The sequence below is a fragment of the Salvelinus namaycush genome, chromosome 5 (genome assembly GCF_016432855.1).
Source record: "Salvelinus namaycush isolate Seneca chromosome 5, SaNama_1.0, whole genome shotgun sequence".
Taxonomy (NCBI): Eukaryota; Metazoa; Chordata; class Actinopteri; order Salmoniformes; family Salmonidae; genus Salvelinus; species Salvelinus namaycush.
The window spans coordinates 26900514-26913371 of record NC_052311.1 but is presented as its reverse complement, the minus strand read 5'-3'; the positions used below and the strand labels follow the sequence as shown (position 1 = coordinate 26913371).

At 44.4% G+C, this 12858-nt stretch overlaps 1 protein-coding gene across 1 annotated transcript in view; it reads left to right on the top strand.

The window, feature by feature from the left end:
• Nucleotides 1-12858, top strand: part of LOC120046992 (vascular endothelial growth factor receptor kdr-like) — a 65476-nt gene that overhangs the window by 34942 nt on the left and 17676 nt on the right. The window contains 9 exon segments of the mRNA XM_038992540.1: nt 980-1106; nt 1913-2017; nt 4533-4646; nt 4836-4924; nt 5105-5258; nt 5914-6011; nt 6597-6719; nt 8086-8197; nt 10652-10751. Of these exon segments, the coding sequence (XP_038848468.1) occupies nt 980-1106; nt 1913-2017; nt 4533-4646; nt 4836-4924; nt 5105-5258; nt 5914-6011; nt 6597-6719; nt 8086-8197; nt 10652-10751 (1022 nt within the window).

The following is a 12858-nucleotide window of genomic DNA, read 5'->3' as shown; positions in this document are numbered from 1 at the left end:
AGCAATGGCACGGTCGTGGTAAAGCAATGGCACGGTCGTGGTAGAGCAATGGCACGGTCGTGGTAAAGCAATGGCACGGTCGTGGTAAAGCAATGGCACGGTCATGGTAAAGCAATGGCACGGTCGTGGTAGAGCAATGGCACGGTCGTGGTAGAGCAATGGCACGGTCGTGGTAAAGCAATGGCACGGTCGTGGTAAAGCAATGGCACGGTCATGGTAAAGCAATGGCACGGTCGTGGTAGAGCAATGGCACGGTCGTGGTAGAACAATGGCACGGTCGTGGTAAAGCAATGGCACGGTCGTGGTAGAGCAATGGCACGGTCGTGGTAGAGCAATGGCACGGTCATGGTAGAACAATGGCACGGTCATGGTAGAGCAATGGCACGGTCGTGGTAAAGCAATGGCACGGTCGTGGTAAAGCAATGGCACGGTCGTGGTAAAGCAATGGCACGGTCGTGGTAGAACAATGGCACGGTCGTGGTAGAGCAATGGCACGGTCGTGGTAGAACAATGGCACGGTCGTGGTAGAACAATGGCACGGTCGTGGTAGAGCAATGGCACGGTCGTGGTAGAGCAATGGCACGACCATGGTAGAGCAATGGCACGGTCATGGTAGAGCAATGGCACGGTCATGGTAGAGCAATGGCACGGTCATGGTAGAACAATGGCACGGTCATGGTAGAACAATGGCACGGTCATGGTAGAACTATGGCACGGTCATGGTAGAACAATGGCACGGTCATGGTAGAACAATGTCACGGTCATGGTAGAACAATGGCACGGTCATAGTAGAACAATGGCACGGTCATGGTAGAACAATGGCACGGTCATGGTAGAACAATGGCACGGTCATGGTAGAACAATGGCACGGTCATGGTAGAACACTTGTGTTATTTTCCACAAATCCTGTTTGATTTTACATACCTAATGTATACGAGCTCCATCACCATTTTCTTCTCCCTCTCATCCCCCCTTCCAGTCTGTGGACTATAAGATGGGTCCATCCATCATCATCGACCCAGACGAGTTTCCTCTGGATGAGCAGTGTGAACTCCTGCAGTATGACAGCAGCAAGTGGGAGTTTCCCCGAGACCGCCTCAGACTGGGTGAGTAACTTACTACACCACTCAGCACTGGTACGGTCTACGAAGTCCCTCACCATGACGACGCTGTAACTCAAAAGGTCAATACGCACCACGAAGGGGCAACTACTCTAAGTGAATTTATTTGTTCACCATACACTTCACATCAACAGGTTAATGTCATTTTTGATGAGGTGGCACCCATAACTCTGGGTCCTCTTAAACTGTGCGACCCTGTTTGCCCATTACATTGAAATATAGTGCGAGAGAGGGGTATGTGGCAGAGGTGTCACCCCCCTGTAAAGATGGTGTAGCTTCGTTACTCATCAGTGATCCTCTGCTGTCACCCAGTCTTAACATTATATATCCCCTGGAGGAACGCTTCACGGGTCCAGTCGTCAGAACCTCAGCAGGTTGTTTTAGCCCTTTCCTGCAGTCAATGACCAAAAGTGCCCTCTTTTGCCCCAATGGGTGGAATGTCCGGTGTTTCTATGTCAAACAGTTTTGTTAGATTTCAGTCTTCTGTGATGTATATAAAATGTAATATTGGATTCAAACTCAAAATTGAATACATTTCAACTCTATATCTGACATGGTACAGGTGTCTTCTTTTTTGTAAGCCCATAACCTAGTGTGTGAGGTGTATACTTTTATTTTAAAGTAGATTTGTTTCAAAGTAGACCAAGAAACACTCTGTGTGACCCTGATTTAACCCACTGCAGTAAAAGGTTAATTACAGGCCCATATCGCCCCTGACAGGGAACCCAACCTGATTTACTTAACCCACTGGTCTCGCTCTCGCTCTCTTCTCTCGCTTCTCTCTCTCTCAGGCAAAACTCTGGGCCATGGAGCCTTCGGGAAAGTGGTGGAGGCTTCTGCTTTTGGGATCGACAAGCTCTCGACCTGCAAGACTGTGGCTGTCAAAATGCTGAAAGGTAGGGTAGAGGCATTACCATCAAGACTTTCATCTGAAAACGTAATACACGCTCATTAACAGCACTCGCGAGTCACTTTGGTTGGGAAACCAGGCTGAAAAGTCATACAGGTTGTTTCCACATAACTTCCTTTTGATCCCACCTGGTGGAGACGATACTGATGAAGGTACTCCTCTCCTAATGCACGTGGTCAGACCTACGGTAGAAACACAACAGCCGTCGTTCTGAATGTAACAGATGTAAAACAGCCATCTGTCATTTCAGCAGGTTATTTGGTTTCTCGTGCATGATATGAATTCAAGAACTGTGATGGCACACGTGTGTGCAATTATCAGTTGCGCGCGGGGTGTCGGTTCAAAGTAGGCTTGTGATGGCTGCTTCTAACAGACTGTTTGGTCTGAGAGAGACTAAGGCCTTGGTGTCCCCGGTGAGGATGACATTTGGCAGATGTGACAGGAATCAGGAAAGCATTCCACTTGGGTCCAAGATTTTCAGGCGATGAAAAATGTAAACCTGTACGGTACAAATGATGCATCTACAAAATATATGCACGTTAATCCTTATTAAGGTTGATAGACCTGATGTTTTTTAGATACACAAACAATTGAGAACAACGACCCCCCCCCCCCCCCCACCCCTTCCCCACGTAAGATTTATGGTCACCATAACTCACAGCCACATTTCACAATCTTTCTAAATCTGGCAGAACATATTTATTCCATCAAAATGGAAACAGCGGAAGAAGACTCCAGAAGCAAGAGAGACTGTCCAAGGGATTTGGCCTACTGATCTTAGCAGAGTAAACATTTCAGCCCAACATTACTGGCTGTATCCCCTTAGGGTTGAAGTGGTCAAACTAACTTTCCTCCTGGCTCTGTTGGGGTGGCCAACTCCAACTCTGTAGAGTAATGGGACCATGGATGGACAGTGATGGTGTTGTGATAGATCTAGCTACATGATAAACCAGGCCATTTGTTAGATATTTCCATCAGTGTCACGGCATTAATCATCCCCTTCCATTAATCACAGAGGAACCAAGCTCACCGGGCTGGCTGTTGCTCCCTGCTCTGCTCCAGGAACCCCAGGTCAAACGTAGTGAAAAGCAGCTCACTTCCCTAAACTGACCCTTCCTACGGGTGGTTTGAGACTCAGCGTCAGTCAGCTCCGGCTTCCAGAGCAGGCTGGGACCACTGTGATGAGCCAACATAAGACAGAGCAGAAGTACAGACCCAAAACTCAGCTCAACTCTCTATGTTCTCCATTCATTATTTAAATTCAAGTCATTGATTCATGATTAAAATCGACCAAAATCTCTGTTAGAGTAAACCACATCCAGGGAGTCAGTGATGGATAAGAGCAGGAATATTTCGCACTATTTTGTTCAGTCAATGTTTTCATTTTGTTTATCAGTTAGGGACAATATTGTTTACTAACATTGCTAACTCCAACCACCTGTGGCCAGATGAGCTTTTCAGATAATGAAAGAGAGAGACATTACACAGGCTCATCGGACGCATTAGGCTGCCACCCAACATTGACTAGTTGCTATTTCACGGTCTTTGAGATCAGCGTAGCGTAGAGGTTGATTTATGGTTGACCGTTAATCTTTGGCGTCGATGGCACCCCAAAAAGGACGAGTCACTTTGATGGTGTTTCGTTTATTTGGTTAAGAATAACCCTCCCTCTGACCTCATAGCATGCCTGACCCAGATATCCGCCTCCTTATATGATGTGTAGACTGGATATACAACTGAGAAAAACAACAGCATTATCTGTTCTGTGATCTTGAACCTGTATTTAACTAGGCAAGTCAGTTAAGAACAAATTCTTATTTACAATGACGACCTACCTCAGCCAAACCCGGACGACGCTGGTCCAATTGTGCACCGCCCTATGGGACTCCCAATCACAGCCAGATGTGATACAGCCTGGAATCGAACCAGGGACTGTAGTGACACCTCTTGCACTGGGATGCAGTGCCTGAGACCGCTGCGCCACTCGGGAGCCCTGTTCACACTCAACAGTTATAGTGTCTCTCCATGTGTGCTCCAGGGTTTATTTTGACGGAATGTATGGCTGTACTTTGGGTTGTATGCCAGAATCTGTTTGAATGTGAGAGAAGGCTGATGTTTATGTTTGAAGTTATATATATTCCCATGTTGACTTCATTCCTTTCCTGACATTATCTTTGCATTCCATCTTAACCTTTCACATTGAATGTTCTCATGTCGATAATCATATTTTCTTATATGAAACATTTCTTGCCTATCTTAAATCTCCTCCACATATGTCAAATCTGTTCTTTATTAAATATACTGTTTGGTTTCCAGACGTCCATGAACGTACATCAGTTGGAGTCATCTTAAACAAAGCGAAATAACTTCAATGAAAATGTAATTTAAAGTCAAAATACATCCACGCTTTTGAGGGGTTGTATGAAACAGTATCCCCGCAATCGGAAATGTATATTTAACCAGCTTCCCTCTAAATGATCTGTGTGTTTGCGTTGTAACAGGAGGAGCTACGTCAAATGAGCGCAAGGCTCTGATGTCCGAGCTGAAGATCCTGATCCACATTGGTCATCATCTGAACGTGGTCAACCTGCTGGGAGCCTGCACCAAGCCTGGAGGTGAGCGAGACAGAGGACAGGGTTAACTCTATGGTTAAACTTAGCCACAGTGTATGACTTGTGAAGTAAATGTATAAATTGCTGGCATCTCAGAGAAAATCCATCATGATTTCAACACACTCTTGTCACTGTTTATGAATCATTACTCGTTAGTCAGTTTCTTTGAATCCTGTGCTTCTTTCTTCTCAGGTCCGTTGATGATGATAGTGGAGTACTGCAAATATGGAAACTTGTCAAACTACTTGAGAAGCAAGAGGGCTGATTTCATCGTCTATAAGGTGAATCAGCAGCTTCACGGACTGAAGCTTTCAGAAATGCTGTTTTCTCATTAAATCCTATTCAAAAGCCTTCATCATTTAGTCTATTTCTCAACCTGATAAGAAAACCCCAGATTGTCAGCAGAGCCGCTTTCTAAAGTGACTCAAGCTTTGCGTCTTGTATCTGGTGTGTCTCGTCAGAGCCAGGACGGTAAGCTGGTGACGTCGGGGTCGGGCTGTGACCTCAGCGAGCTCATCAAGCGGCGCCTGGAGAGCGTGGCAAGCACCGGAAGCTCGGCCAGCTCCGGCTTTGTGGAAGATAAGAGCTACTGCGACTCAGAGGAAGAGGAGGAAGGTAAAACTAAACGAGCCAACAGTGTCTTCCTTCCCCTCACCTCCACCCCACCCTCCCCCGGATTGTTTTCTTCCTGGGCCTGATGGGACATTTCCTCCTCCTGTTCATAATTACAATCGATAGATCAGAACCCCAGGCTGGCACCCACTGTGCCTGGAAGAGAAGGAGGAGTGGAGGAAAAGGCCTCTGTTGACTTCCTCCTCTGACAGAAGTGTTTGTCTGGTCCTGGCGTGTCGGACATTTTGTTTTGTGATGTGTTATTTCTGGTGCGATTAAATGTTTACTCAGGTGGGCTGATGGAAGGAGTCCACTGGGTTCCTCCACAAACCCCCTCCTGCTGTCACACTGCACCGATATCACACGTCTCACCCCACATCTAAAATAACACCAGGCATCCTCTCCTGTCTTTAGGATGTTTTTAGTAAGACAGAGACTGTAGGTGGATGAATGAACCGTACTGTACGTGACAAAGGGGGTTTCGATGATGACATGTTGCAGGTTTCTTTGTATGGGAGGCTTACATTACAAATATGGAGTTGTTGATCCTGCATGTATACATTTGTATTGTGCATAATTAATGTGTTACACCATACTAAATCGTGTTTATGAAAATTGCTTGTAGTCATTACCACTTTATGTTTTGTTTTACCCTCAGAGCCAGAGGATCTGTACAAGAGAGTATTGACAATGGAAGATTTGATTTGCTACAGTTTCCAAGTTGCAAAAGGCATGGAGTTCCTGGCTTCACGCAAGGTATGCACTTCCTCTAGGCAAATTACTGCATCAAAATCAATTAGTTTCCAAAAGGCAGTCTGATGAGACACAAGTTGCTGTTTTTAATCAGCTAATACCAGTTTATAAAGCTTTATTCTGTCCAGTTGACTTTAATAAAATGCTGTTGTATTTCGAAAGCCGGGGAAGTCGTTTTGTTCAACTTTTTTTCATTCATAGTAAACTCTGTTCGCTGTGAGTCTATTGGCATATTGGCTGTAATCAGTCTAAAAGTCACAAGCTCTGGGAGAGCAGTTTAGACTCATTAGTGATCCCATTGTTGTAACTATCCCCATTAGAAAGAAGGGCTTAACCTAGATATGAAACACTTCACATCAGAATATCACTGATGACTGTTCCATATGGCTGTCTTAGCTGACATGCACAGGGCCATGAGTGTTTCCTGTAAGGTCACATGGTCAGGAAATAGTCCTGGCTCTAGCCATGCATTATCCCATTAGGCTGAATCTTAACTTGAGATATCTCCACAGAACTCAAACGTTCATGTAAAGTCATGCATTGATGTCAATCCTAATCCAAATGGATGTTTTGTCTTCTTTTCGTTAGTGTATTCATCGTGACCTGGCTGCAAGAAACATCTTACTGTCGGAGAATAATGTTGTGAAGATTTGCGATTTTGGACTGGCCAGAGACATCTACAAAGACCCAGACTACATTCGCAAAGGAGATGTTAGTAGCTACATACTGTACTTCTATTAATCTGACATAATAAGTACATTATATATGTGATGAAATGTGCCATTGACTTGACGATTACCGCCTGGTTGTGTGAGAGAAACCAGAGGCTGTAACTTGACTGCCGTCATTCAATAATGTCTTGGCAAAAACTATAGCGCCTTCAGAACGTATTCATACCCCTTGACTTATTCCACATTTTGGTTTTTTTCTCACCCATCTACACACAATATCCCATAATGACGAAGTGGAAACATGTTTTTAGATATGTTTGCAAATGTATTAAAAATGAAGTACAGAAATATTGCATTTACATAAGTGTTCAGACACCTGAGTCAACACATGTTAGAATCGCCTTTGGCGGCGATTACAGCTGTGAGTCTTTCTGGGTAATTCTCCAAGAGCTTTGCACACCTGGATTGTACAATATATGCCCATTATTCTTCAAAAATTCTTCAAGCTCTGTCAAATCTGTTGTTGATCATTGCTAGACAACCATTTTCAAGTCTTGCCATAGATCTTCAAGCAGATTTAAGTCAAAACTGTAACTCGGCCACTTAGGAACATTCACTGTCTTCTTAGTAAGCAACTCAAGTGTACATTTGGCCTTGTACATTTGGTACATTTGTGTTTTAGGTTATTGTCCTGCTGAAAGGTAACTCTCAGGAATTGTGAAAAACTGAATGTTTTTGGCTCAGGTGTATGTAAACTTCCGACTTCAACTGTATGTGTGGGGTACAGAGATGAGGTAGTCATTCAAAAATCACGTTCAACGCTATTATTGCACACAGAGTGAGTCCATACAACCTATGTGACTTGTTAAGCAAATTTTTACTCCCAAACTTATTTAGGCTTGCCGTAACAAAGGGGTTGAATATTTATTGACTCAAGACATTGCAGCGTTTCATTTTTCATACATTTTGACATTATGGGGTATTGTGTGTAGTAGGCCAGTGACCAAAAAATCTAAATTGATTCCATTTTAAATTCAGGCTGTAACATAACAAAATGTGAGTAAGTAATGGTGTGAATTCTTTCTGAAGGCACTGTGAAGACGGACTGAATAAATGCAATAGTTCTGAGAAATGCCAGATATTCTGGGCAGATTTCAGTGTTTGTCTGAATACGGAATAAACGTGTCTGTCTGCATAGACTAGAGGATGTTTGGTTGTTGAGGATGTGTGGTAGAACTATGGCATGAGGGCATGTATAGTACTTCATTCAACTCAAGCCCTTCTGCTTCTCAGATGTGACAGGTCGGTTATTGATGGTATTAGTGAGAGAGCCAGTCACACAGGTGAGATGAGATACCGATTTAAAAGAGCTGTCGTCTCTTATCTCCATCTCCCATCCCCCACAGTCCAGACTGCCCCTCAAGTGGATGGCGCCAGAGGCCATTTTTGACAAGATCTACACCACTCAGAGCGATGTGTGGTCCTTTGGAGTCCTAATGTGGGAGATTTTCTCTCTGGGTAAATATACAGACCTTTAGTCCTGACCAGGAATGACTCACTGTGCCTTATAGTCCCTCACCTCCTCACCTGACCTCCCCATTAGCAGAATTAATGAGCAGAAATGAACAAACATCTGTGGACATTTCACAACGCAGCCATGTGGAACAATACAGACTTATTCAATGCAGATTTCCTCCGTTGTGTAGGTCCTTATCTTAAATCTCCTCTACAAGGACTATTGTTTTAGGACTTGTCATGAAACTACAGATTTGGACTGCTTCCATGCTCACTGCCCCACAACTTACTTCTTTCAGAGAAATTATATTATGCTAAATGTGTTTTTGTTATTTCTCAGTAAACATTACTGCTTAGAAGCAAAAAAAAATCAAAAAGCTTTTTTTATAGGTAATCTTACAATTTTGCACACAGTGTGCAGTATCCCTTCCATAGAAGGGAGAGGTTTCTTTCTGTCATCAGCCAGCGATGTTCAGTGAGGAGTCTCCAGTCAGCTAGCCAGGCGAGGCAAGGTGCCCCCAGCCATGCAGCTCCTCCAGATGTACTGGGTCATAACTGTCTCCTGCTACTGCGTAATTGTGCCTCTGGGATAAAACGGGGCTGCATTGTCAGCTTGAGAGAACAATTTTCATGCTGCTCGTGCTTTAAACATTAGTGAACTTCCACTGTGAATTCTATCACAGGCAAAGGGCCGTTAAAAAGAAAGAATACCTCTCATTTAAGCCGGCCGTTCACTTCCCAGCTGGCAATGCAAACGCGCTGTAACCAAGCAGCCGATCAATGTAAATGTTTGCCCCTGCGGTGAAACCACTGCAACCTTTGAGACGCCATTGAAAGTAGGTCCATGACTGTCTTTGCACCGTGCAACAAAGCAGAGACCAAGCTGTTCTAGAGCAAGACTCCACATGACATATTGTATGCTCAAATGTCACCATAGGCAGCAAGGACAACATTCAGAGTAAATGTTAGGAAAGTGTAAGGAAAGAACAGCACATTGATGCAGGGCTTTAGGTTTGATTGTGCTGCTACGCTTGAACCTCTGCCATGAAGCCAATCACCCAGGAGGACTTGGGTCAACAACAAAAAAAAGAGTGTGAAATGTTGAACTACCTCAAGACATGGGGTACATGCAAACACTTGTTCTCTCTCTCTCTCTCTCTCTCTCTCTCTCTCTCTCTCTCTCTCTCTCTCTCTCTCTCTCATGCTCTCTCTCTCTCTCTCTCATGCTCTCTCTATCTCTCTCTCATGCTCTCTCTATCTCTCTCTCATGCTCTCTCTTTATCTCTCTCTCTCTCATGCTCTCTCTTTATCTCTCTCTCTCTCATGCTCTCTCTTTCTCTCACTCTCTCTCTCTCACTCTCTCTATCTCTCTCTCTCTCATGCTCCCTCTTTATCTCTCTCTCTCACACACACACTCTCTCTCTCCATTCGCTCACTCTCTCTCTCTCTCTTTCTCCCGTAACCTTTCTTTGCCACAACCACACACACTCTGTTTGGACCCCAGGAAGTGTAGCTGCTGACTTGGCAACAGCTTATGGGCATCTTAATAAAATACAATAAATAAAATACTAAATACCCACAGACACAGATACATATACAGTACCTTCACATAACCACTCACACATCTGGGTGGTGTAAACATGGTCTCAGAAAGATAAATTAGGACACGAAACGACTGCAAAAAAATTACAAACACTCAGTCTGGCAACCTGATAGGTGTTTGAAGGTCAAAGGTTTGCTCCAGTCCCAAGGTGCCGGCATATGCATATGGAGACGTGACCTGCAGTCTAGCAGCTTGAGTTTTGTCTTGTGGTTTAGGATTTCCACCTCTTGTTAGTTTTAGGTGCCAAACCATCAACTACACCCCTGTTTCTGTGTTAGATATGAGTTACGCGGTAATCGACCTATTTGTTTGCCATGATTGGTTGATGTGATGAAAAGAAAAAGGGCGTTCTAGCAGGCGTTACCTCCTCCTCAGACTGCTTGTTAATATCGACATAGTGCTCTGGAGATTTAGATGCTATCTGACATTGTGTCAGGGCTCTCGGTCGGGTACATGAAAATATTTGTTCATGAGTCAGGAAATGTTTATGGATTACATGGCGTGGGCAATATTTTTGAAAACCCCAACGGGATTGGATATTTGATACAAGTTGGCTTAGTGTATTACTGTTTTTATTTAGACTGAGCCAAGCGTGAATTAAAGTTATTAAAAAATATATCTTACCTCACCCCCGATATTCCAATTTCAGAATTATTCTAGCATTATCTCTAGATGTTATTCAATGTATAACATCATTGCCCATGTGTAAGGTCAATCAGTTGATTTTGAAGCAGTCTTAACTGAGTGTTTATGAAGCTTTCTTCTCTAATCTTTGTAAAGTATCCAATCCTCTCTGTGTGGGAGATTGAAGTGTCTGATAACCCTGCACTTCTCTCTCGCTCTCCCTTTCCCAGGTGCCTCTCCATATCCTGGCTTACACATCGACGAGGAGTTCTGCTGCCGACTGAAGGAAGGGACCAGGATGAGAGCTCCGGAATACTCCTCCTCTGAGATGTAAGGATCAAGCAATCTTTGCTTCTCCATTACTTAACATACAAACCCCATCATCATCTAACTCAGGCCAAAAAAAGCAATGCACTTGCAGTTTGAAGAGTGGCCCAATGTCAGAAAGTTCATCATAAATGCTATAGCTCTCTTACCTCTTGCCTGTGCATAGTACACTGAGCTCCCTTGGCTCTTGAAACTTGTAAAGAGCCCAAACCATGCCTCTCGTCATGTCTCCGTATCCCCCAACCTCTCCTGAAGGTAATTAGCTAACAGGAACTCCTGCTCAGAGCCACCCATTAAAGGGCAGTCAATAAAAGCCTCCCATATTGATATAGTGAAAAAAGGCCTTGTATCTGCTCCTTCATTTGTGGGTGACAGGGCTTATAGGCATCGTGGGTAATCCAGCTCTGAATGTGGAGGAGAGACGGGAGCTGCTGATTGGCAGTTAACTGAGGGGGCTGCGGGTGGCAAGGTGCGGATTCATATTAAGACTGACATCGATGCGGCCGTATTAAGCCCAACACTAAAGGCTGGGGGAGCGTGGAGTGGCCAGGGGGGCAGCCAGACACAGGGCAAAAAGTGCCAAAGGGCGGGACACTCCCTCCCTTGTCCACACAAGGGGGCTCTGAAGCAGGGCAGAGGTGGACGCTGCTGCTGAAACAGAATATCTTTGGGGGAGTCTAGTGGGGTTTCTCCTGGCCCTGCGGTATCAGTGCTGTTTGTCTAGCAGGGAGGTGGACTGGATAGGGAGAGCTAGGGTTGTTGTTGCCTTTAGGTGACTGGGTGGCTTCTCAGCAGGGAGCTCTGTCTGGGGCTCTCACTCACTGTCCCAGGCTGCAGCATATGTCTGAGTTTACAATAAGGACCTCTTGCTCTCACTTCCTGAGCTCTGCTCTTAATGTAGCTCACATTCAGGTGTGTGTGTGTGTGTGTGTGTGTGTGTGTGTGTGTGTGTGTGTGTGTGTGTGTGTGTGTGTGTGTGTGTGTGTGTGTGTGTGTGTGTGTGTGTGTGTGTGTGTGTGTGTGTGTGTGTGTGTGCATAGCGTTTGGTTTTCATTTGTGACAAAGCATGGTGGAGTCAAACTTCCTCTGTCTTATTCATTTGTAATTGGTAAATGTTGTCCAGAATTGTTTTAAACATATTGTGCCAACTGGAACCAAGTTAATGGATATATATATCACCAATACATTGGAGATGGTGATTGGAGATGACCAGCAAAATATGAACCAGACTGGAGTCTTAAGCCTATGTCACACAAAGCAATCTGGAGGCAATTTATGTTGCTTGCAACAAAGTTGCATTTGGGTTGCTCTGTGTGTCCCCCCCCCCCCCAAAGAATTGCCTGAAACGTAGTTGCATTGCATCGCAAGTGATAGAAATCAATCCTATTTCATGCAACTGACTGTATGCAATGTCCAATCAGTGTGCAGAAAAAGGTTTACGTCGACTCGTCATGTCGTTCCATTCAGGAACTCTGAACCAGTTGTCAGTGCTGCTAAACATTGCGACAAAAGAGAGAGACATGGCAAATGGGAAATGTATAAACAATTCCAGACACCATGGCTAGTCATGGTTTTGTACATGGTCTGGCAGTCAATAAATCCCAGACCTTTCAATGTCCAGTTTCAACTGAAATTGTCCAACATGAACTGCACTAGCTAGCTAGCTTAGCTCGTTGCTAGCGTGGTTAGCTTGCTAGCTATCTTGGTAAAGCATGGTTGGCAAATAGGTAACATTTTGGCTAGCTAGCTAAATTGCATAGCCAGCATTTTGTCTATATATCGATGCTATTTAAATGACCAAACGTTTGGATAAAGAAATAATTTATGTAAACCATTATGTGACATTTGACAGGATTGGATGTTGAATGTAATTTCAATTGCATTTGAATTGCTTTGTGTATCAGCAAAGTTGCTTGAGATGTTGTCACTTGCAACTTGCATCTGCAACAGAAATTGCATCCACATTGCTTCATGTGACACAGGCCTTAGAGAGCGGGGACGCGAACAGAAGCAAATGTCAGCTCGGTGGATCCAGAGTCAGACCCACTGGTGCCAAGTTCCTCTCTCTAAGATCCCTCTCTAAGATACGTTCCATTCTGGTTCAAAGCAA